This window comes from Scyliorhinus canicula, chromosome 31 (assembly GCF_902713615.1).
Source record: "Scyliorhinus canicula chromosome 31, sScyCan1.1, whole genome shotgun sequence".
NCBI lineage: Eukaryota > Metazoa > Chordata > Chondrichthyes > Carcharhiniformes > Scyliorhinidae > Scyliorhinus > Scyliorhinus canicula.
The window spans coordinates 958,036-983,752 of record NC_052176.1 but is presented as its reverse complement, the minus strand read 5'-3'; the positions used below and the strand labels follow the sequence as shown (position 1 = coordinate 983,752).

The window sequence follows — 25,717 nt, the reverse complement described above, 5'->3', positions numbered from 1 at the left end:
TGGATTTCCTGCTTCAACCCAGAAATCCATCCCCGGGAGTCACCGTTCCGTCTTGTGAAACGTAAACTCTCTGTGTTAGTTTCTGCCCCCTCCTGTTTCCTGGTTTCTCCCTGTGTCCCAGTGTCCTGTCCTTATATTGTGAGTTATTATTGTTCCGGACTCGCCTTTCCAATTCCCTGCTCTGTCCTTCTGTCCATCCCTGTGGTGTACTGACCGTACACGGATAGAATCCCAGAGAAATGGTTCAACTTTAGAAACTCTCCAACTGGGGCAGATCGGGAGAAATCATCTTTATTGCAAAGTAATTATTGAGAGATGTGTTAGAACAGAGTTTTTGCACATTTTAATAATGCAGTTCCAGTAACTTCAACAGTGACAGGAGCAATACAAACTGCAGAGAGAGCCAGGAAAACAACAGCAACACCGCAAGCAGCCATTGACAGACTCTGAGCCACAGCGCAGGGATTTGGCGATCTGTGGAAAGAGATTGTATCAGTTAGAGAGACAGAAACAGGCAGCACAGTGAAGATGTTTTCAGAGCTATAGATAATCTCCCGAGTCACTGAGGACATGGGCCCTAGTAACCTTCCCAGTCTGCCTCTTCCAGCTCACATGTCATCACTCTCCATTCCCATTCTCTGGAATAACCAGGGAAATCTGACCTCACCCCACTTTCCCAGTCGGGTTCCTCAATTCCCTCCTGGTTAAACTGATAGAATTCTGCCATTCACCCCACTGCACCCCCACTGCGCTCAACATTCCAGAGGACAATGGAGAATATATTGCAAGGGCTACCACAAGTCACCATTTACCTACCAACGCCCTCATTACAGGAAAAACAAAGGCAGAACACCTGCAAAACCTGGAGGAAGTCCTTAGGAGGTTTTCAGCAGCAGGCGTGCACCTAAAGAGGGAGAAATGTGTTTTCCGAGCACCTCAAGTAACCTATCTGGGGTGCAAGGTTGACAAATCAGGGCTGCACCCTTTGGAGGATCGGGTGAGGGTGATTAAAGAAGCCCCGGCCCCCACCACAATCCAGGAGTTATGGCCATTTTTAGGACTGGTGACATTATGGAAAGTTCATACAGAACAGAGCTTCCATCTTGGACCCCCTGGGCAAAGCTGGGAGTGGGCCGCTCTGCCAAGACAGGGCTTTCAAGAAGATAAAAGAACAGCTTTCCTCAGAATGTCTTGGCACACTACGACCCCAGGAAAGAGTTGGTGCTCACGTGCGACGCGTCCCCATATGGCATTGGTGTAGTTTTGGCACACAGAGGACAGAACGGATAGGAACGGCCTACAGCGTTTGCTTCCAGGACGCTGGCAGCAGCAGAATGAAAGTACGCCCAAATCGAAAAGGAAGGACTGGCTGTGATCTTCGCGGTGATGAAATTTCACCAGTACTTGTTCGGGCTGAACTTCACTATAATTACAGACCACAAGCCATTGCTGGGTTTGGTGAAAGAAGACAAAGCAATACCACCAATAGCTTTGGGTCGCATCCAACGCTGGGCCCTACTACTGGCGGCGTACCAGTATCAACTGGAGCATGGGCCAGGAACCCGGGTGGCAAACTGTACTAAGCAGGCTGCCATTACCAGACGCCCCGCCATTAGCACCCAAAATAGAGGAAATGGTAATGATGTTACATTTCCTGGACACCCTTCCAGTGGCCACACAAAATATTCTTTTATGGACCCAAAGGGACCCGTTTTTTATTAAAAATAAAACACATGGTGCTAGCGGGGGAGATGGAAAGACCGGTCCAGGCGGAATTCCACCCTTACTGGAGCAGAAGAGAGCAGATCACCGTGGAAGACGGGATCCTGCTATGGGGAGCTCGAGTAATAGTTCCAAGTCAAGGCTGTCGGGCCATACTGGCCAAACTACATCATGGGCACCCTGGAGTTTCAAACCTGAAGATGCTGGCCAGAAGCTATGTCTGGTGGCCGGGCCTGGACACAGACATAGCGGCATTGGTAGGCCGGTGCCAAGAATGCCAACAACGGGCAGCACGGTGGCACAGTGGTTAGCATTGCTGCCTCACGGCGCTGAGGACCTGGGTTCGAATCCCGGCCCTGGGTCACTGTCTGTGAGGAGTTTGCACATTCTCCCCGTGTCTGCGTAGGTTTCGCCCCCACAACCCAAAGATGTGCAGGGTAGGTGGATTGGCCAGGTTAAATTGCCCCTTAATTGTAAAAAATAATTGGGTAATCTAAATTCATTTTTAAAAAAGAATGTGAACAAGGGCAGAAGGTGCCAGCAGCAGCCCCAGTGCACCCATGCAAATGGCTAGGTAGACCATGGTCGTGACTTCATGTCGATTTTGCAGGCCCGTGTATGGGTTCAATGTTTTCTATAATAGTAGACGGTGTAGCCACCTGGGGTGGCCACATCCCGATTTCAAAATGGACACTCATGAGGAGTGTAGGGAAAATTGGCCAACTCCAGAGAACACAGGCAGGTGCAAGGTTTCCTGTGTGTTAGGATTTGCAGAACCCAGACAGGACTGAAACCAATAGCCATTAACATATGAATGAGCTATCTCCGGAGACAAAAAGGAAACATTGAAACAATCGGGACCAAGACAGACTCCCCGGCGCCAGTGGGAGCTAGAACAAAGTCAGGCCAATGAACACCTAGGGCCCGCCCAACGATCAGGGAACAACTCCAGTATTGGAGAAAATCGATAAGAACGATTGAGACATGGTCCAATTAATTGGGACCAAGTCCGGGATCCGCCCAAAAGGGCGCAAAACCCCTGGGGCCTATAAGATAGAGTCCCCAAGTTCAGTTCGGTCCTCTTGGCTCTTGGCTCCCTCTCGGCCTTGGCTCTCAGCGAGGAGAGACCTGCCCAGCAGCTGCACCAGAACAAGTAGGTCTCAGATCAACGCACGCTACGAGATAGATGCTCCTAACTACTATTCCATACCAGCTCAAAGCCAGCAGAATCAGAACCGGACAAAGGCCATTGTTCCTCTGACCTGGTGGGCCACTCGAAGCTAAGTATAGGCTTTTAGTAGCAGTTGTAGTTTAGTAAATAGAGTTTATGCATGAGTAGTAATTGACTGTGTATAATAAATGTGTATTGATTTCAAACTTACTAACTGGTGTATCGAGTTATTGATCAGTACTTGGCTTTGAACCCTGTGGTGGTATCAGAAATATACCTGGCAACTCTAGAGCAAAGGTAATTAAAACAGAGCAAATTAAGTCAAAGCATAACGAGCAACAACGGCCATTTCAAATGGCTGGACGTCTACAACATGAATTCTGCAAATTCAACAACTACCACTGAAAAACTCCGCACCTCGTTCACAACTCATGGTATCCCAGAGGTTTTAGTTTCGGATAATGGATCAGTTTTCACCAGCCAGGACTTCACAAAATTCATGAAGTCGAATGGCATTCGGCACATAAGGATGGCACCATACCACACGGCATCGAATGGTTTGGCGGAGAGAGCCGTCCAGACCTTAAAAGTCGAGCTGAAGAAACAGTCAGCAACATCATTGGACACCAAACTGTCGCGCTGGCTATTTGACTAAAGAACAACCCCACACGTCACAACGGGAATAGCACCGGCAGAGCTACTCATGGGCAGACTACTCCGAACCTGGCTGAGTCGACTATTCCCGAATTTAGGTGACAGAACAGAGCGACACCAAGAGGCTTAATGCAGAGGCCACGACAACACTCGCCGAAAAAGGCAGTTCAACACGGGAGAAAACGTATGGGTCAGAAATGTTGCGAATGGCCCCACATGGGCAGCAGGAACAGTCAAGGCCAGGACAGGACCTGTGTCGTATGAGATACGTGTGGGGAAAGATGTAATGAAGAAACGCCTAGACCAGGTGCGGGCCTCAGATTCGTTTCCCCCTCCGGAGCTGACTCAGACCAGCCTACCAAGGACCGTGGAGAGTCCTCCCCAAGAAATTATTCACGCCCCTCCGACACCACTGGTGAGGACATTGGACTCGGATATGGACACCGTGGATGATGCTGCAGCTGTACCCCTGCCGCCGGAGGAAAGGGGCTAACCGCCCCTCAGGCGTTCACATCAGAAAAGACGGGTGCCGAGCCATTATAACCCCCCCCCCCCCCCCAATGTCGGAGGCCGAAGTGGAGAATCCGGACCCAGCACAGAAACACAGCAGGAGACCCATGAGTCACGAGGACCATAGGGACTCCTCGGACTTTGGGGGGGAGGGGTGAATGACTTAGGCCAAGCCTTTGAGATTGGCCAATTACAATTCGAGTTCCCTGATTAGTGGCCCAATCAGGGCCTTTCTGTATATATAACAGGGAGTGTCAGATCCTCTGCCCTCCTGGTGTAGACAGCAGACTGAATGGTCATGGTTGGTCAGCTGTTGGGTTTGTAAATAAAAGGAAATCTGCCTCCGTGGACTTATTACACCCCCACAACCCAAAAGAGGTGCAGGGTAGGTGGTTTGGCCACGCTAAATTGCCTCTTAATTGGAAAATAAAATTGGGTACTTTAAATTTTAAAAAACAAAATGAAGCAACTTAATACATACGGTTAATCGTCATCAGTGCTTCTGTCAACGTTCAAGAGGACAACCTATCTTTGTCGCCTCACGGAAGTAAAAATGGACCCGACAATACCAGCAATACCAGCAACAGTAATAGCACAAACAACATTTTCTGCCTGTGAGAAGAGATTGTATCAGTTAGAGAGACAGAAACAGACAGCACAGCGAAGATTGTTTCACAGACTCTGGGACCCAGCTATAGATAATCTCCCGAGTCACTGAGGATATGGCCCCTAGTGACCTTCCCAATCTGCCTCTTCCAGTTCAGATGTGCCTCTCCATTCCCATTCTCTGGAATAACCAGGGAATGGAGCCCCACCCACCATGGCCCACCATTCTTCACATCACCATATCATGGAATCTCTACAGTGCAGAAGGAAGCCATTCGGCCCGTCGAGTCTGCACTGACCCTCTGAAAGTGCACCCTACCTAGTCCCAGACCCCACATCCCTCTAATCCCCCCAGGGGCTGGTTTAGCTCACTCAGCTAAATCGCTGGCTTTTAAAGCAGACCAAGCAGGCCAGCAGCACGGTTCGATTCCCGTACCAGCCTCCCCGGACAGGCGCCGGAATGTGGCGACTAGGGGCTTTTCACAGTAACTTCATTGAAGCCTACTCGTGACAATAAGCGATTTTCATTTCATTTCATTTCACCATTAGACACTAAGGGCAATTGATCATGGCTGATCCACCTAACCTGAACATCTTTCGACTGTGGGAGGAAACCGGAGCACCCGGAGGAAACCCACGCAGACACGGCGAGAATGTTCAAACTCCACATAGTCACCCAAGGTTGCAATTAAACCCGGGTCCCTACGCCACGAGGCAGTAGTGTTAACCACTGTGCCACCATGCCTCCCAACTGGGATATTCCATCACAGAACCGCCTTTACCAAGAACCTGTGATATAAACACCAACAATAACCTTTCTAAAAACCTTCTCCATAAGACATAGGAGCAGAATTTGGCCACACGGCCCATCGAGTCTGCTCCGCCATTCAATCATGGCTGATATTTTTCTCATCCCCATTCTCCTGCCTTCTCCCCATAACCTCTGATCCCCTTATTGATCAAGAACCTATCTATCTCTGTCTTAAAGACAGTGATTTGGCCTCCACAGCCTTCTGCGGCAAAGAGTTCCACAGATTCACCACCCTCTGGCTTAAGAAATTCCTCCTCATCTCCGTTTTCTGTTTTAAAGGATTGTCCCATTAGTCTGAGATGGTGTCCTCTGGTTCTAGTTTTTCCTACAAGTGGAAACATCATCTCCATGTCCACTCTATCCAGGCCTCGCAGTATCCTCTAAGTTTCAATAAGATAGGGCAGCACGGTAGCATTGTGGATAGCACAATGGCTTCATAGCTCCAGGGTCCCAGGTTCGATTCTGGCTTGGGTCACTGTCTGTGTGGAGTCTGCACATCCTCCCCGTGTGTGCGTGGGTTTCCTCCGGGTGCTCCGGTTTCCTCCCACAGTCCAAAGATGTGCAGGTTAGGTGGATTGGCCATGATAAATTGCCCTTAGTGTCCAAAATTGCCCTTAGTGTTGGGTGGGGTTACTGGGTTATTGGGATAGGGTGGAGGTGTTGAACTTGGGTAGGGTGCTCTTTCCAAGAGCCAGTGCAGACTCGATAGGCTGAATGGCCTCCTTCTACACTGTAAATTCTATGATCTATGATCCCGTCTCATCCTTCTGAACTCCAACAAGTACAGACCCAGAGTCCTCAACCGTTCCTCGTACGACAAGTTCTTCATTCCAGGGATCATTCTTGTGAACCTCCTCTGGACCCTTTCCAAGGCCCCAGCACATCCTTCCTTAGATACGGCACCCAAAACTGCTCACAATACTCCAAATGGGATCTGACCAGAGCCTTATGCAGCCTCAGAAGTAAACCCCTGGTCTTGTATTCTAGCCCTTTCAACATGAATGCTAACATTGCATTTGCCTTCCTAACTGCCGACTGAACCTGCACGTTAACCTTTAGAGAATCGTGAACAAGGACTCCCCAGTCCCTTTGTGCTTCTGATTTCCTAAGCATTTCCCCATTTAGAAAATAGTCTATGCCTAAATTCTTCCTTCCAAAGTGCATAACCTCACACTTTTCCACATTGTATTTCATCTGCCACTTTATTGCCCACTCTCTTAGCCTGTCCAAGTCCTTCTGCAGCCCCCTTGCTTCCTCAATACTACCTGTCCCTCTACAGATCTTTGTATCATCTGCAAACTTAGCAACAGTACCTTCAGTTCCTTCTTCCAGATCATTAATGACACATCCACTCTAAAAAAAAACCAAATGAAGTATTGTGCATTCCCTTAGTGCCTGTCTTGTGGGTATCTTTACCTGTCCTAATGCTCCTACACAGTTTTATCCCCAGTGACTGCAGCATGGCTGGTGGATGCCTGTCTCTGGGGGAGACTGAAGACACTCTTGTGTGACGACATCAATCAGCGCTGGGGCTGTGTGAAAGCTGAGATATCTGGGTGTGCAAATACAATCACGGTGATGGCCAACATTGCCGTGGTTAAAGGACTGGGCTCCAGGCTCTGTGAGATGTCCTGTACCATGTATCCAGACTCCTCCATGCTCCTTAACAGTGACAGCAGACTGTTTGTCAGCACTGTGAATGTTCCTCATCTGAGTGCTGTTGTATATTGGAGAGTAACGCCTGGTATTACCGAGGGTGAAAAAGCCACAGTGAAGGCAGCACGGTGATGCAGTGGTTAGCACTGCTACCTCACGGCACCGAGGTCCCAGGTTCGATCCTGGCTCTGGGTTACTGTCCGTGTGGAGTTTGCACATTCTCCACGTGTTTGCCTAGCCCTATCCCTAACCCCCAAAAATGTGCAGGCTAGGTGATTGGCCACGCTAAATTGCCCTTTAATTAGAAAAAAATAATTGGGTGCTCTAAATTTATATTTTTAAAAACCAGTGAGAGCTTTATTTACAGGTGTGTGTTCACTTACGTGGCTACTTCATCTCTGCCTTTTTCCCCGTGCGAGTGACGTCTGACGACATGACCGGTCAATACATTGATACAATAGAGTGTTGCAGATAGAGGACTGTGTGTCGTGGGTATTAGGGGAGGACCAGATAGGATTTGTCAATGGCAGGCATGTGTTGGCGAATGTGCATAGGCTGCTTAATGTTATTATGATGCCCTCAGATGGGAAGAGGTGGAAGAAGTAGTGGCAATGAATGCGGAGAAGGCTATCGATCGGGTGGAGTGGGCATATTTGTTGGAGCTGCTTGATCTGTTCAGCTTTGGTCAGGGATTCATGGAATGGGTTCGGCTGCTGCACAGGGCGCCAATGATGAGTGACCAGACGACCAGGACGGACCTGAGGTATTTTGGGCTGCACTGGGGACGAGGCAGGGGTACCCGCTCTCCCCATTGTTTTTCATGTTATCATAATAATATTCGAAAGCCTCCGCACATTGGCATTAAGTTTCCTGCCCTTAACAAATCCAGTCAGGTCTTCCCCTGTCACACCCGGTACGCAATCCTCTATCCTGGTGGCCAAGATCTTAGCCAGTAGCTTGGCATCCACATTTAAAAGAGGATGAAAATGGAATAGTGTAGGTCAGATAGGCTTCAGATGGTTTCACAGGTCGGCGCAACATCGAGGGCCGAAGGGCCCGTACTGCGCTGTAGTGTTCTATCTATGTTCTAAAGCGAAATTGGCATGTAGTATCCACACTGTTCAGGGTCTGTTTCCCGCTTAAGAATGAGTGAAATTGAGGCCTGCAGCATTGTAGGGGGGAGGATTCCCTTCTCTCTGGCCTCATTAAAGGTCCTCATCAGCAGTGGGCTCAATATCTCTGAAAATTTCTTGAAAAACCCCACCGGATAACCATCAGACCCCGGAGTTTTGCCCGACTGCATGCCCTCTAGTCCCTTAATAATTTCCTCTATCTCGATCGGGGCCCCCAGCCCCTCCACCAGGTTCTCCTCCACCCTCGGGAACCTCAACTGGTCCAGAAATTGCCTCACCCCTTCTGCTCCCGCCGGGGGTTCCGATTCATTATATCTGCTGTAGAACTCCTTAAAGACTTCATTCACCCCCACTGGGTCTAAGACCAAGTTACCCTCCTTGTTCCTTGCTCCCCCAATCTCCCTGGCCGCCTCTCTCTTCCTGGTGTGCCAGAGCCTGCTCGCTTTATCCCCGTACTCATAAACGGGGATAAAGAGCCTTTCTCAGCTGATCTACCGCCTTCCCTGTGATCAACAGCTCAAACTCCGTCTGTAGCTTACGTCGCTTCCTCAGGAGCCCCGCATCCGGGGCCTCCGCATACCTCCTGTCCACCCTAATAATCTCCTCCATTAATCTCTCCCTCTCTGCCCTTTCCCTCTTTTCTGTATGAGACTGGATCGATATTAGTTCCCCTCTGACAACTGCCTTCAGGGCTTCCCAGACCATCGCTGCCGATACCTCTCCCATGTCATTTGTCTCCAGGTAGTTCTGGATGGTCTTTTTTACCCGCCCGCAAACCGCCTCGTCCGCTAACAACCCCACATTTAATCTCCACAGCAGGGGCTGTCCTCTCTCCTCACTAAGCCGCAAATCCACCCAATGTGAGGCATGGTCCGAGACTGTAATCGCGAATACTCCGTCCCTGCCACCTTCGGGATCAGTGCCCTGCCCAGAAAAAAAAAAATCAATGCAGGAGTAAACTTTGTGGACGTGGGAGAAAAAGGAAAATTCCTTTGCCCTCGGCCGTGTGAACCTCCAGGGTTCAACGCCCCCCCATCTGCTCCATAAAGCCCTTCAATTTCGTAGCCGCCGCCGGCCTTTTCCCTGTCCCGGTCCAATTCAGGTTCAATAACCGTATTGAAGCCCCCCCCCCCACCCCCCGGCCCCCTCAAGTTGTCTGACTCAAGGTCCGGGATTTTGCCCAGCACACGCCTCATGAAATCTAAGTCGTTCCAGTTCGGGGCGTAAACGTTCACGAGCACCACTCGGATACCCTCCAGCTTCCTGCTCACCATTATATACCTACCCACTTTATCAGCCACAATTCTCCCAGCCTCAAATGCTGCTCGCTTGCTGATCGAGATTGCTACTCCCCTGGTCCATGCCGCCCAGTTTCTATCACTAAACTAGTCCCATTTGCCTGCATTTTGCCCGTATCCCTCTATACCCACCCTGCCCATGTAACTGTCTTATCTGCTTTTTAAAGGACAAAATCATTCCCGCCTCTCCCACTGCCTCTGGCAGCCCGTTCCAGATGTTCACCACCCTCTGTGTGAAGACATTTCCCCTCTGGTCTCTTCTGTATCTCTCCCCTTAAACCTCTGCCCCCTAGTTCTAGACTCCTCTACCTTTGGGAAAAGATGTTGACTATCTACCTTATCTATGCTCCTCATTATTTTATAGACTCTATAAGATCACTCTTAAGCCTCCTACACTCCAGGGAAAAAAGTCTCAGCCTATCCGGCCTCTCCTTATAACTCAGACCATCAAATCCTGGTAGCATCCTCGTAAATCTCTTCTGACCTCTTTCTAGTTTAACAATATCCTTCCTATAATAGGGTGACCAGAACTGAACACAGTATTCCATGTGTGGGTCTGACCAATGTCTTGTACAACTTCAACAAGACGTCCCAATTCCTGTATTCAATGTTCTGACCAATGAAACCGAGCATGCTGAATGCCTTCTTCACCACCCTGTCCACCTGCGGCTCCATCTTCAAGGAGCTATGAACCTGTACCCCTCGATCTCTTTATTCTGTAACTCTCCCCAACTCCCTACCATTAACTGAGTAGGTCCTGCCCTGTAACTCTCCCCAACTCCCTACCATTAACTGAGTAGGTCCTGCCCTGTAACTCTCCCCAACTCCCTACCATTAACTGAGTAGGTCCTGCCCTGTAACTCCCCCCAACTCCCTACCATTAACTGAGTAGGTCCTGCCCTGTAACTCCCCCCCAACTCCCTACCATTAACTGAGTAGGTCCTGCCCTGTAACTCTCCCCAACTCCCTACCATTAACTGAGTAGGTCCTGCCCTGTAACTCTCCCCAACTCCCTACCATTAACTGAGTAGGTCCTGCCCTGTAACTCTCCCCAACTCCCTACCATTAACTGAGTAGGTCCTGCCCTGTAACTCTCCCCAACTCCCTACCATTAACTGAGTAGGTCCTGCCCTGTAACTCCCCCAACTCCCTACCATTAACTGAGTAGGTCCTGCCCTGTAACTCTCCCCAACTCCCTACCATTAACTGAGTAGGTCCTGCCCTGTAACTCTCCCCCAACTCCCTACCATTAACTGAGTAGGTCCTGCCCTGTAACTCTCCCCAACTCCCTACCATTAACTGAGTAGGTCCTGCCCTGTAACTCTCCCCAACTCCCGACCATTAACTGAGTAGGTCCTGCCCTGTAACTCTCCCCAACTCCCTACCATTAACTGAGTAGGTCCTGCCCTGTAACTCTCCCCAACTCCCTACCATTAACTGAGTAGGTCCTGCCCTGTAACTCCCCCAACTCCCTACCATTAACTGAGTCGGTCCTGCCCTGTAACTCTCCCCAACTCCCGACCATTAACTGAGTAGGTCCTGCCCTGTAACTCTCCCCAACTCCCTACCATTAACTGAGTAGGTCCTGCCCTGTAACTCCCCCCAACTCCCTACCATTAACTGAGTAGGTCCTGCCCTGTAACTCTCCCCAACTCCCGACCATTAACTGAGTAGGTCCTGCCCTGTAACTCTCCCCAACTCCCTACCATTAACTGAGTCGGTCCTGCCCTGTAACTCCCCCCAACTCCCTACCATTAACTGAGTAGGTCCTGCCCTGTAACTCTCCCCAACTCCCGACCATTAACTGAGTAGGTCCTGCCCTGTAACTCTCCCCAACTCCCTACCATTAACTGAGTAGGTCCTGCCCTGTAACTCTCCCCAACTCCCTACCATTAACTGAGTAGGTCCTGCCCTGTAACTCTCCCCAACTCCCGACCATTAACTGAGTAGGTCCTGCCCTGTAACTCTCCCCAACTCCCTACCATTAACTGAGTAGGTCCTGCCCTGTAACTCTCCCCAACTCCCTACCATTAACTGAGTAGGTCCTGCCCTGTAACTCTCCCCAACTCCCTACCATTAACTGAGTAGGTCCTGCCCTGTAACTCTCCCCAACTCCCTACCATTAACTGAGTAGGTCCTGCCCTGTAACTCCCCCAACTCCCTACCATTAACTGAGTCGGTCCTGCCCTGTAACTCTCCCCAACTCCCGACCATTAACTGAGTAGGTCCTGCCCTGTAACTCTCCCCAACTCCCTACCATTAACTGAGTAGGTCCTGCCCTGTAACTCCCCCCAACTCCCTACCATTAACTGAGTAGGTCCTGCCCTGTAACTCTCCCCAACTCCCGACCATTAACTGAGTAGGTCCTGCCCTGTAACTCTCCCCAACTCCCTACCATTAACTGAGTAGGTCCTGCCCTGTAACTCTCCCCAACTCCCTACCATTAACTGAGTAGGTCCTGCCCTGTAACTCCCCCCAACTCCCTACCATTAACTCAGCAGGTCCTGCCCTGTAACTCTCCCCAACTCCCTACCATTAACTGAGTAGGTCCTGCCCTGATTTGATCGACCAAAATGCGTCACCTCACATTTATCCAAATTTTTTTTTTTTTAATTTAGATTACCCAATTATTTTTTCCAATTAAGGGGCAATTTAGGGTGGCCAATCCACCTACTCTGCACATTTTTGGGTTGTGGGGGCGAAACCCACACAGACACGGGGAGAATATGCAAACTCCACACGGACAGTGACCCAGAGCCAGGATCGAACCTGGAACCTCAGTGCCGTGAGGCGGTTGTGCTAACCACTAGGCCACCGTGCTGCCCCATTTATCCAAATTAAACTCCGTCTGCCATTCGTGGGCCCACTGGCCCAATTGGTCAAGATCCTGTTGCAATCTTATATAACCTTCTTCACTATCCACTATGCCACCAATCTTGGTGTCATCTGCAAACTTACTAACCATGCCCCTTACACTCTCATCCAAATCATTAATATATATTGCAAATAACAGTGGACCCAGCACCGATCCCTGAGGCACACCACTGGTCACGGACCTCCAGTTTGTAAAACAATCCTCCACAACCACCCTTTGGCTTCAGTCGCCAAGCCAATTTTGTATCCAATTGGCTACCTCACCCTGTATTCCGTGAGATTTAACTTTTTGCAACAACCTACCATGCGGTACCTTGTCAAAGGCCTTGCTGAAGTCCATATAGACAACGTCGACTGCACTGCCCTCGTCTACCTTCTTGGTTACCCCTTCAAAAAAATTTGTGAGACATGACTTTCCCCTTACAAAGCCATGCTGACTTTCCCTAATTAGCCCTTGCCTGTCTAAATGCCTGTAGTTCCTGTCTCTCAGAATACCTTCTAACAATTTACCCATTACAGAAGTAAGACTCACCGGTCGGTAGTTCCCAGGCTTATCCCTACAGCCCTTCTTAAACAAGGGCACAACATTTACTACCCTGCAATCTTCCGGCACCTCTCCTCTGGCTGTCGATGATTTAAATATCTCAGCTAGGGGTTCGGCAATTTCCTCCCTAGCCTCCCACAACGTCCTGGGATGCATTTTATCAATGGGTTTAAACTAGTATGGCAGGGGGGTGGGTACCAAAGCAATAGGTCAGAAGGTGAACCAATGAGGGAGAACTAGGGAATAGGGCCAGTATGGCTGTGAGGAAGAGCAGACAGGGAGATGTTGCTGAAAACAGCGGGTCTGGTGGCCTGAAGTGCATATGTTTTAATGCAAGAAGTATTACAGTAAGGCAGATGAACTTAGAACTTGGATTAGTACTTGGAACTACGATGCTGTTGCCATTACAGAGACCTGGTTGAGGGAAAGACAGGATTGGCAGCTAAAAATTTCAGGATTTAGATGTTTCAGGCGGGATAGAGGGGGATGTAAAAGGGGTGGAGGAGTTGTGCTACTGGTTAGGGAGAATATCACAGCTGTACTGCGGGAGGACACCTCAGAGGGCAGCGAGGCTTTATGGGTAGATATCAGGAATAAGAAGGGTGCAGTCACAATGTTGGGGGTTTACGACAGGCCTCCCAACAGCCAGCGGGAGTTAGAGGAGCAGATAGGTCGACAGATTTTGGAAAGGAGTAAAAACAACAGGGTTGTTGTGATAGGAGACTTTAACTTCCCCAATATTGACTGGGACTCACATAGTGCTTGGGGCTTGGACAGGGCAGAGTTTGTAAGGAGCATCCAGGAGGACTTTACAGGTGTGTGTTCACTTACATGGGCTGCTTCATCTCTGCCTCTTTCCCTGCACGAGTGACTTCTGACATCTTGGGCGAAATTCTCCCCTACCGGGCGGGGCGGGGGGTCCCGGCGTAGCGCCGGAGTGGCTCCCGCTCCGCCGGCCGGCGCGAACAGCCTTTGGAACCACGCCGATCGGCACCGGGACTGGTCGACAGGCCTTCGCCAGTCGGCGTGAGTCCACGCATGCGCTGGAACGTCAGCGGCCGCTGGCGTCACCACTGGCACATGCGCGGTGGAAGGGGTCTCTTCCGCCTCCGCTGATCGGTGGGCCCCGATCGTGGGCCAGGCCACCGTGGGGGCACCCCCGGGGTCCGATCACCCCACCGCCCCCCCCCCCCCCCCCCCTCCCCCCCCGGGCCCTCTCGTGCCGCCTGTTCCCGCCGGCACAGAGGTGGTTTAAACCACATCCGCGGGGGAGGCCTCACAGTGGCGGGACTTCAGCCCATTTCGGGCCGGAGAATCGCTGCGGGGGGGGCACGCCAATCGGCGGGGCGCGATTCCCGCCCCCGCCGATTCCCGGGTGGCGGAGAATTCCGGCCATGGCGGGGACGGTATTTACGCCGGCCCCGGGCTATTCCCCGACCCTGCGGGGGGTTGGAGAATTCTGCCCCATTTCCAGTGAATACATCAATACATAACAGAGCAGAGCTTCGTCTTGCTCGGAGGAATAAATATGAATTCATAACAAGTCCCCGTCTGCAATCTCAACCTTCAGCGAATTGACACCTTCCCGATCTTCCTGTGGCTGCTCATCCCCAGTGATCCACACAGATCCTGACTACACTACCTTCTAAAGTTCACACAGTGCCAGTATCTGAGCTGGAGTCAGATTTCTACATCAGTGGGGTGGTGCCACCCTCACCCTTCCTCCTGGGGCTGCTGTAACTGCTCTGATGTCTCCTTGTTCAGCAACAGATGGAAGAATGTCTATGACCAGTAGATCCTGCTCGTCTATAATTACCTGTGGATTATGGGATTGACTCACTCACCTGTGATGATTCAGCTGTACCGTAACAAAGCCATTTGGCAAAGTGTTCACAGTTTGCTGCTGTTAGGCTGTACCTCACTCTGTTTCCAACTTGCGCTTTGGCATTTTTTAGTATCTGGCGAACAGGTAACCTGTTCCTCTTGTAATCAGCCGTGTTGTTGACACGGTATTCACTGTCTCCAGCTACCGCAGAGAGACGCTCTTTTTTAACCACAGCAAATATTGTAGAACTGGACATTACATTCCCCGATGTTTCACCAGATCCTCCATCTGCAAAATGTATTAAAGCAGCAGTTTATTGAGACTGAATATATTAAAGGAAAGGTTTAGTGAGATGGAATTTATTAAAGGAAAGGACTATTGAGATTGTTTTCATATGTTAAATCAACAGTTTATTGAGTTAAAAAAACATGCTGTAAAAATCCATCAGGTCTGGCAGCGTCCGTTAGGGGAGAAAACAGAGCTAACACACATAGAAAATAGAAGCAGGAGGAAGCCATTCGGCCCTTCGAGCCTGTTCTGTTAGAATCTAATGTTTCAAGTCCGTTTGTCTTCGTCAGCGATAAAGACAGAGAAACGTGTTGGATTATTTACTGTATAAGAGAGGATGGAGCATGTGGAGCAGAATAGAATATCAGGGATTGGTGGAAGTGATTGAAACAATGATGTGTAGGTCACGAGACAGATTAAGCATTAATGCCAGAGGAAGGTGCTAGTAGTTGCCCAAATGTAAGATATCAGAATGTGTTAAGGCAGCGTAAAGGTCAGTGCCGAGTATTATGGGTCAGGGTTTAGAAAACTCCAAAGTATATCATGGAGTTCACCTGACCTGCAACTGTTTATAGATTTTACCTATGATGAGCACAAGGGCCTGTCTTTCAGGTGTTATTCAACAGAGGCCTTCACACTTTTAATCAATTACAAGCTTTATTCTTCAAATTTAGTGAACATTTTGATGAACACACACAGTAAGCATTTTTATCAACTACAAACATAAATACCCACACATCTACAGTACTCTATATATCACCCTTAATAAATCCCCCCCTTAACTGTTCCAATTTAATAACAAGATCCCAGAAACACCTTTTCAGAGGTGTGGCCCAAAACACGGCACTCTTACTATCTTTAAGACTTGGTATGGATACACCTGTTTCCTTTCCAAAACAGAAGGTATGAATTCCTTCCAGAAAACAGTTATCAATTTTAAGTTATCAAGTAGTCTGGAAACAGCTTTTAAACTGAAGATAGAGAGACACTTCTTTCCAACCTGTGCAATACAAAACCAGGTCAAACTCAAAGTGAAAGCAAAACCCAGAGCCACAGCCCAGCTCCACCCACACAATGACATCACTGAAGCCATGTGATAAGACAAAAACATTTCTTAAAGGGACACCCATGGCACCAGAGAAAGCAAAACTGAGGAACAAGTGACAGATGGTCAGTAAAGTGGAGGCGATAAGCATTGGGGCAAAATTGTTTGGGATATTAAAGAAAATGTCAAGATGGAGGAGAAAGTTCATCGTCTAAAGTTGTTAAATTCAGTGTTGAGCCCGGGGGCTGTAAGGTGCCTAATTGGAAGATGAGGTGCTGCTCCTCCAGTTTGCGTTGGTTTCACTGGAGCGTTGCAGCAGGCCAAGGATGGACACACGGACATTGGGAGCAGCAAATCCAGTGGACCAAATGGGAGGAAGATGCAAACAAAGTATTGCTTCAAGTGTTTGCGGCACTGAACGGTGAGGAGGACGGATGTAAAGGGGAAGGTGTTGCACCTTCTGAGATTGCTTCGGAAACGCTGTGGGAAGAGGCTGGGGTGTTGGGGGTGATGTAGGAGTGGACCAAGGAGCGGTTTCTGCAGAATGTTGACGGGGGTGAGGGGAAGATGTGTTTGGTGGTGGAAATGATGGAGGATGATCCTCTGAATGTGGAGTTTGTTGGGGTAGAAAGTGAGGTAAAGGAGGACCCTATCGTTGGACCCTATCATCTGTCAACCACTGTGGCATGGGGGTATCTCATTTTAAAAAGAGGTTGACATGTTAGAAGCTCCATTTTCAAAGGTGGCATCACCAGAACAGATATGACGGAGGCAGAGAAACTGGGAGAAAGGGACAGAGTCCTTACCGGAAGCAGGATGTGAGGAGCTGTAACTGAGGGAGACTATGGGAGTCGGTGGGCTCTGTAATTAATGTTGGTGGTCAGTGTATCACCACAGATGCTGCCAGACCTGCTGCGTTTTCCCAGCATTTTCTGTTTCGGATTCCAGCACACGCAGTGTTTTGCTTTTATTTTAGTTTTTATTGAGGTTGTTTGAATATCCAGCGTAGATAGAGTTAATGGGATGGGACCTGGGTTAGATACAGTTAAAGGGGATGTGTTACTGAAGCTGATTAAAAGCCTCCGTTAGTTACAAGTTACAGTTCGCTACTACCTTTAAGACTAAATATCCCAAGGTGTATCAACGAGGAGTGAAATGAAGAGCTGGGTTATTGATAAAGGCAACTTACTGTGGATGCTGGAATCTAAAACAAAAACAGAAAATACTGGACAATCTCAGCAGCTCTGACAGCATCTGGGGAGGGAGAAGGGAGCGAGTGTTTCCAGTCTGGATGATTCTGTCAAAGCTGGGTTATTGAGTTCAGGGAGCTGAGGTTAACTTCACTCACAGAGGGTTTAAAGTTAGTCAGAGTGGACTCAGACAGTAGCAGAGACAGGGTAGAGGAAGGGAGTGCGGGGAGATCATTTTCCACATTTAGCCAGTTTACCCTGCATGCAGCCTAATTTATGCTGACCTCAAAATAATTGGGAGTATGTTGGGTCACAACATCCCCCTGGATCCACCACTGGTGTCCGCTGCAGGGGTTTAGGGAGGGAATTCCAGATGGCATAAGAAACATTGATGTCAAGATGTTTGTCGTTGGACTTCCGGTGACGGCTGGCGGGAGGCAGCTGCGCAACGGAGGGCTCCCATTCAGGAACGGCATTTTCGGGGCTTTAAGCCCATCCCAGGGTCCACGGAGAAACAGAGGAGGAACAGTAGAAGAAAATGCCGAAGATCAGCAAAAGAACGGCCGTAAAAAAAACAGCTGAAGGTTCGTCGGGGAGTGGAGAGGTCACCTAGGAAAATGGAGGCTGGAGCACCAGGGGAGGCCGCATTGCTTACGGCTGAAGAAATAACTACGGTGATGGCTGCGGAATTTGAAAGGCAGTTTACAAAATACATGGAGACAATGAGGAAGGAGATGAGGGAGGTTTTGAGTGTGCTGGTGGAGGAGGCGATTTCCCCGGTGACGACGGCGGTGACGAGCGCAGTGGCGGAGGTGCGGGAGCAAGGGGAGGCGCTGAAGGAAGTGGAGGAGACATTACTGCAGCACGGTGATCAACTTACCTCGATGGGGAAGGAGATGTGGAAGGTGATGGAGATTTACAAGGATCTGCGAGGAAAAATGGAAGACCTGGAAAGCAGATTCAGGCGACAGAATTTGAGGATTGTGGGGCTGCCCGAAGGAGTTGAAGGTCCGAGGCCGACTGAGTATTTTGCCGCTATGCTGGCGAAACTATTGGTGGAGGGGGAGGATCCCTCCCGATATGAGCTGGATCGGGCTCATCAGTCGTGGAGGCCTGTACCAAAGGCGAGTGAGCCGCCAAGGGTAGTGACTCTGTGCTTCCGTAGGTACAGTGTGAAGGAGAAGGTCCTGTGCTGGGCTAAGCAGAAGCGGGTGGTGCAGTGGGCTGGAGCTGGTATACGTGTATACCAGGACATTACGGTGGAGCTGGCGAGGAGGCGGGCTGCTTTCAACCAGGTGAAGAGGGCACTGTACATTAGCAAGGTGCAGTGCGGCATTGTATATCCAGCGAAGCTGAGGGTGACTTATAAGCTCAAGGACTTTTATTTTGGAAAGGCGGAAGCAGCGGAGGAGTTTGCGAAGGCAGAAGGACTGTGGCATAACTGAGAAATTGAGAAATGGCCATGTGCCAATGTAACCTCAGGACTGTGTTTTCTTCTTTTTTGTTTCACTGCGTGCGGGTGTGTTTCACTGCGTGCGGGTGTATGGGCTAAAGGAGCCAATGTTGTATAGATTTGGACAAGGGAAGTGATGGGACTTTCATTCGAAGGGAGGGCTCTTTGGGGTGTAGGTGGATATGCGGGGTGTGTGCGCTAAAAGGGGATTTCTGGGCTTCCCTAGGGCCGGGCAAGGGGGAAAGGGACCCGGGCGGGGGCCTCCGCACTGGCCGGTTTAAGCCGGCCAGTGAACGGGAGTGAGGTGGGGGGAGGGGCTGCAGCCATCGGAGCCTGGCAGAACAGGGTCCGAGTGGTCTAGCCGGGGTGGAAAGTTGGGGGGAGGAACCGAGGTTGGGGGGAGGTGTTTTACAAGAGGCAGTGGGCGGGAGGAGTTGGAGAGGGGGGGTGGGGGGGTTGCAACTCTTGGGTATCACGTACGGTACTCTTTCAGAGGTTGGACGGCGTTGAGTGTGGGGTGGGGGGGGGGGGGGGGGGGGGGGAGTGGACTCCATGGTGACCATGGGCGGTCCCGGACTGCTTTTTCTTTTTCTCCTTTGTTTTTTGTTTCCACCGTGGGAGGGTTTGTTTTATTGGATGCATATATTGGCAGGTGGGCCGTTGATTGAGGTGGTGGGAGGATTGGATTGTTGTTATTGTTCAGGGATTGATTTTGTATTTGTTACCGTTTACTGTCTGTGGGTGGGGTGTAAATTTTGAAGGAAAATGTAAAATGGAGAATAAAAACATTTCTAAAGAAAGATGTGTGTCGCCATTGCTGAAGGAAGGAGGATTCTGGGAATCAGGTCTGACAACGGTGTCACTGTAATTATTCCCTCTTTCCAATGGTGACACTGCAGCACCTCCACTGGTGAAAGGTTGTAATTACAGTGTGACGTTTACATAGGCAGTCTCCATTGGAAATAATGGATTATGGACAGACTTCAGGCTCATACTTTTATTCTGTCAATCCAAGAGATCATTGAATCGAAGTAGAAAAATTTAGTCGCCTTTACCTGAAGTTAAGTGAATGACATATCCATGTCCGATATAGATAGCCCAGTGTTGATAGGGACCTCGAAATATTTCAATCAAATCTCCACGACTGGGATGAGGAGATGACTGGAAAGAAGACGGGGTTTACATTAGAAATCAACGTGACCATTTGAAAGTGGAGTTCATGCAGTTACGGTCCAGAATAACAACTGCTCCCACAAATTGCATTTATTTAGAAGCTTTAACATATCCAAACATTCCAAAGTTCTCCACAGCCGTGTTTTCAAATACGATGTGACTCCAAATCAAATAAATAAACATAAGGACTTGTGACCCCCAAGATTGGTCAAAGAGATAATGGAGAGAGAGAGAGAGGTGGAGAGGGTTAGAGAGGAGATACCTTTGTTCTGGATTCCCGCACCAGAGGAGATAGTTTGTCTCTGTCGACCCTACTGAATCCTTTCATCATCTGAAACCTCGTGATTAGGGCTGATGAGGAAAGATTGAGCAGATTGGTCCTCTACTCTTTGGGATTTTGAAGAATGAGAGTTCATCTTATTGAAACATGTGAGATCCTGGGGTTTGACAGGGATGATCAGAAGAAATAAGGGCAGGGGTAGGCCATTCGGCCCATCGAGGCTGCTCTACTTCCCACCATTCAATAAGATCATGTCTGATCTGAATGTGCCCTTAACTCCACTTTCAGCCTGTCCCCGTAACCCTCAACTCCCTTGTTGATCAGAAACCCGTCTAACTCATCAGGCTGGCGGGGCACAAACCACTCCGGCGCCTGCCTAGCCCCTGAAGGTGAGGAGGGTTACACACCTTTGGGGCGGCCCGACGCCGGAGTGGTTCACGCCACTCCTCAGCGCCGGGACCACTTGCCCCGCCGGGTAGGGGAGAATCCTGCCCTTGGTTTTTAAAAATCGTTGTTTGGAGGGCAGCTGGATGTTGCGATTAAAATATTATAAAACTAAGATCATAATTCATTTCAGCCAGGCATGTTGTTCGCTGAAGGGGGGAGTCATGGAATTCTGTTTATAGAAAGAAGCTTCCCCGGGGAGTAGATAATTAGAGACATTGGGCGGGATTCTTTGTATCCGGGACTTCCAGAATGCTTTTCCCGATGGGACGGAGAATTGGGCACCGGGACAAAATCGGGATCAGTGCCCAAACGCCAGGCTCCAATCCTCACTGCGGGAGCATGGAAATAAATGTAAATGGGTCATAATGAGGACTCACTTTTGGGCGTTGAAGTAGATTACTCCCAATTATTCTTCAATCACTCCGGGTCATTTATTCTTGGGTGCCTCTTCCTTCCCCCCTCAAATAAAGGGGTCGCACCACCACATTTACATTCCTGTACGTCACCTTGGGGATGTTTTATTACATCAGAGGCGATATGTTTACGTACAATATTGCTGTTGTACTTGAGGGAATAGGAATTTTTTCTCACCTGATTTAACCTTCAGAAATCTCTTCTCATTCTCAGGAATCCTCAGTGTACACTGTCCAGTTTCAGTATCTCCTTGCTGCTGAGATGCAGGGCCCAGAACTGAACCCAACATCCCAATAGTCTTTCTCATGATTTAGTGATTTCTGTACTTGGAACTGTAAATCCCCCTGCCCCATTGTCCCCATTAGGAACAATGACACCTCGGATTGATGCGGAACACTGTGAGGAAGTGACTGGGGGGGAAAGTGGGATCAGAAGGTACAGTCCAGGAAGGATAGAATTAATTAGACAAGGTGTGTGTGTGAACAGAACGATGGTGAATGGAATTGAAGATGGAAACATGGAAAGTGTTCCCACAGGAAGGTCAATGACCAGAGAGTCCAGGGTGAAACATAGAATCAGAGATTTACAGCAGGCAACAAGGCTATTGAGGCCAGTCTGTGCTGGGCGTCAAGGACCAATCCAGCCGATTCTCCCCTCCAGCTCCTGGACCTGGTATTTTTGGAATGTGATGAATGTTTCTGCCTCTATCACCCTTTCACACAGTGAGTTCCAAACTCTCACCCCCCTCTGGGGGAGACATATACCCCCCAATCTCCTCTAAACCTCCTCCCTCTTATTTGGAAATGTTCTAAGTTGAGTTTTCATATTTTATATCCACCAAATTATAAATTATACATTATCAGGAAAAAAAAACGCGCAAAATCCAAGAGGTATATTAGCAAGTGAGCATCTTCTGAACAACAACTGTGGCCATGACCCCCCCCTCTAATCGGCAGACAGAATTTATATTCTCTAATATGGTCCAGGCACATATTTACAGGCATTTGTCTGCAATTTGGTTTGGGCCTGAGTTTGTCTTCGGACCAGTCTCACGGGGCTTTGTCCCTCCTGCTCGTACCTCGTGTTCGTTTTTGTTTGCCTTCACCCCCATACTGCCCAGGTTTGTCTTCCTGTTCAGAACCTCCTGATCTGCATCCCCATGGCCTTTTTCAACACAGTCCACAAAATAATCATGACGTTTGTATGGCATGGGAAGAATCCGAGGATCCAAACAAAGGGTCCTACAGAGGAGAAGGAGGATGGGAGGCCTGGCTGTCCAAAAACTGCAGTTGTACCCCTGGGTGGTTACAGCAGAAAGAGTGAGGGAATGGGGGAAGGAACCGGGAGCAGAAAGGGTGAGGATGGAGGAGAGTTCCTGCATGAAAATTGAAATTGGAAATCGCTTATTGTCACGAGTAGGCTTCAAATGAAGTTACTGTGAAAAGCCCCTAGTCGCCACATTCCGGCGCCTTCCCGTACCAGCCTCCCCGGACAGGCGCCGGAATGTGGCGACTAGGGGCTTTTCACAGTAACTTCATTTGAAGCCTACTCGTGACAATAAGCGATTTTCAATTTCAATTTTCATAGGGACGTCTCTCTGAGCCCTAGTCAGCACTGCACTCCCAGCCCCTCTGACCAACAACGCCCAGTGGGGGCAGCCATAGGGACGTCCCTCTGAGCCCTAGTCAGCACTGCACTCCCAGCCCCTCTGACCAACAACGCCCAGTGGGGGCAGCCATAGGGACATCCCTCTGAGCCCTAGTCAGCACTGCACTCCCAGCCCCTCTATCCAACAACGCCCAGTGGGGGCAGCCATAGGGACGTCCCTCTGAGCCCTAGTCAGCACTGCACTCCCAGCCCCTCTGACCAAAGACGCCCAGTTGGCAGCCGTGCTCCGACCGTGGTATCAGATGACACAGCCCTTCGGCCTGACTGAAACCTCCACTACAGCCCCCATCCGTAACAACCACAGGTTCACGCCCTCAACAATGGACGCAAGCTTCAAAAGGCGGAGACAGGACGAGGGTCACTGACAGTTAGCGACATGTTCAGGGACAATAGATACGCCCACCCCTGGATAAGAAAAGGAAAAATGGGGCAGCACGGTGGCACAGTGGTTAGCATTGCTGCCCACAGCGCTGAGGACCTGAGTTCGAATCCTGGCCTCTGTGTGGAGTTTGCACATTCTCCCCATGTCTGCGTGGGTTTCACCCCCACAACCCAAAGATGTGCAGGGTAGGTGGATTGGCCACGCTAAATTGCCCCTTAATTGGAAAAAATAATTGGGTACTCTAAATTTATTTAAAAAAAGAAAAGAAAAGGAAAAATGTGTGGGGGGGAGGAGACTCTGGATCAGAGCACTACACAGGGCGAATTTCACCTCCACATGCAGAGGGATGAGCCTAACACAGCTAAAGGTAGTGCACAGAACGCACCTCACCAGAACCCGAATGAACATGTTCTTTCCAGAGGTGGAGGATGAATGCGAACGGTGCTGGGGGGGCCCGGCAAACCACACCCACATGTTCTTGGTCTGACCCAGACTGGTCAGGTTCTGGACAGCCTTCTTTGACTCAATGTCCAACATTGTGAGGGTGGAGCCGTGCCCGAGAGTGGCGGTCTTCGGGGTCTCAGAACAGCCGCAATTCTTTGTGGGGAGGGGGGCTGACGCCCAAGCCTTTGCTTCCCTAATCGTCCGCCAGAGAATCCTGCTCAGCTGGCGATCGGCAGCACCAGCCGGAGAGGCTGCCCGACCTGTCGGGATTCCTCCAACTGGTGAAGATAAAATTTGCCCTCCCAGGGTCGGAACTTCCACAGGATGTGCAAAAGGTTCACCAACTTATCTGTTCGCAGCCAACAACCAGTGGAGCGAGGGGTTGGGGGGAGACACAGATGAACCGCAGATCATAAAGGAAAGTGAGGGAATGGGTGTTGAGGAAGCGGGGGGTGGGGGGGAGCGAAAGCTCACAAAAAAGACCGTGAGGTACAAGGGACAGAGCTGCAAGGGCAGACCAGAGGGCATGGGGAAAACCAGAGTGAACTGCAGAAAAACACACTGGTTAATACACACTCGGGCCAACACATCTAGGTTTCATCAACAGGAAGCCTGTTAGACACAAGCCAGAGCTGAGGTTAAAGTTGTTACAATGGGAAAAGATCAAAAACGTTAAAGACAAACTTACGTAGCTCATTTTGGCTGAGTGATTCTGAAGTGAGATTAAAAGTTAACAGCTTCTCTCGGAGTTGTGAATATTTCTGGAGCGGGCGGTCAAATCAGTTTGACTTTCCGAATTCTTGCTTTCTGTAACATATGTTCTCTGTCACTATTTTTGGCAGGCTATATATAGATTTATCATCAAAACTGACAAATGAGCTTTGAGCACACTGAGGCTCATATGTGATTGGATATGAAGTTTTAAGAGAGACAGGCCAGTCCAGTTCAGTCTACTGACAACCACAGCCCTTCCCCAGACCCACTTTCCATTTACCATTTGGGGGAATTAACTGCTGCTCTCACTGGAAAGTGAGAAACTGGGCTGCTGCTGCTCATGTCCCTGCTCCCTTCACTGGACGTGGCCCCTCCAACCACTCTCTCTCTCTTTCTGCTTCCCTCTCTCTCTTTCTCCTTCCCCCTCTCTCTTTCTTCTCCCCGTCACTCTGTGCCACCCAACTTCTCGCTCTCTCCTTTTCTCCCTTCCTCAATTCCTCTCCCCATACTCTCATACATCCGATCTCCTTTCCCTCTCCTTTCTTCTCTCTCTCCTCCTCTCACTCCCTCTCTTGCTCTTCCTCTCTCACCCTCTTTCCTTCCTCCCCCTCCGACTCTTTCTGTCTCTTGTCTCTCTCTCTCTCTCACTCTCTCTCCCCCAAATTCCCCCATCTTACTCCCCACACTTTGTTTGCTCCCTTTTCCACTCTGGAACGTTCCGGTTCTGGATCCCCCATCATGTTCTCTGATTCTGAGACTGTGGACCAGTCCTGATGTATCCCCAGGTTATAATTTTTTTTTTTTTTTTTATAAATTTAGATTACCCAATTATTTTTTCCAATTAAGGGGCAATTTAGCGTGGCCAATCCACCTACTCTGCACATTTTTGGGTTGTGGGGGCGAAACCCACGCAGACACGGGGAGAATGTGCAAACTCCACACGGACAGTGACCCAGAGCCGGGATCGAACCTGGGACCTCAGCGCCGTGAGGCGGTTGTGCTAACCACTAGGCCACCGTGCTGCCCCTCCCCAGGTTATAATGACCCAGAGACACAGAGGTTCCACCTGGCTAAGGGGCTTCGCTGACATCTTGTTCCTGATCATTTCCTAGTGTCTCTGGATTGAATCCCTGAAACTTTCTCACAGACCCCAGACCCCGGGGGAAACAGGGAGCCCTGATTGAGGACCGCTGACCTATTCCAAACACCAATCACCAAGATTGAGAGGGAAAAAAGCAAATTACTGCGGGTGCTGGAATCTGAAACGAAAGAGAAAGTGCTGGAAAATCTCACCAGGTCTGGCAGCATCTGTAGGGAGAGAAAAGAGCTAATGTTTCGAGTCCGATGACTCTTTGTCAAAGCGAACAGACAGAGAATGTGGGAAATATTTATACTGTGGAGTGAGAATGAAAGAT

At 49.6% G+C, this 25,717-nt stretch overlaps 1 protein-coding gene across 1 annotated transcript; it reads right to left on the bottom strand.

The window, feature by feature from the left end:
- Positions 1 to 275: 275 nt before the first annotated feature.
- On the bottom strand, positions 276 to 24,476 carry LOC119958870 (phospholipase A and acyltransferase 3-like). Its single transcript, XM_038787385.1, has 5 exons — positions 24,277 to 24,476; positions 19,836 to 19,941; positions 14,824 to 15,092; positions 4,539 to 4,669; positions 276 to 474 (listed from the first exon to the last, which is right to left on the bottom strand). Exons 1-4 carry the CDS (start codon positions 24,283 to 24,285, stop codon positions 4,583 to 4,585), a joined length of 471 nt encoding a protein of 156 aa, XP_038643313.1. The 5' UTR covers positions 24,286 to 24,476; the 3' UTR covers positions 276 to 474; positions 4,539 to 4,582.
- Positions 24,477 to 25,717: the final 1,241 nt, after the last annotated feature.

Excerpts from the sequence above, each read along its gene's own strand:
- LOC119958870 (XM_038787385.1), bottom strand. Across the intron at positions 15,093-19,835 it reads TGTCATTCACTTAACTTCAG|ATGGAGGATCTGGTGAAACA; the intron begins GTAAAGGCGACT and ends TACATTTTGCAG. Across the intron at positions 4,670-14,823 it reads GTACAGCTGAATCATCACAG|GCAGAAAATGTTGTTTGTGC; the intron begins GTGAGTGAGTCA and ends CTCTTCTCACAG.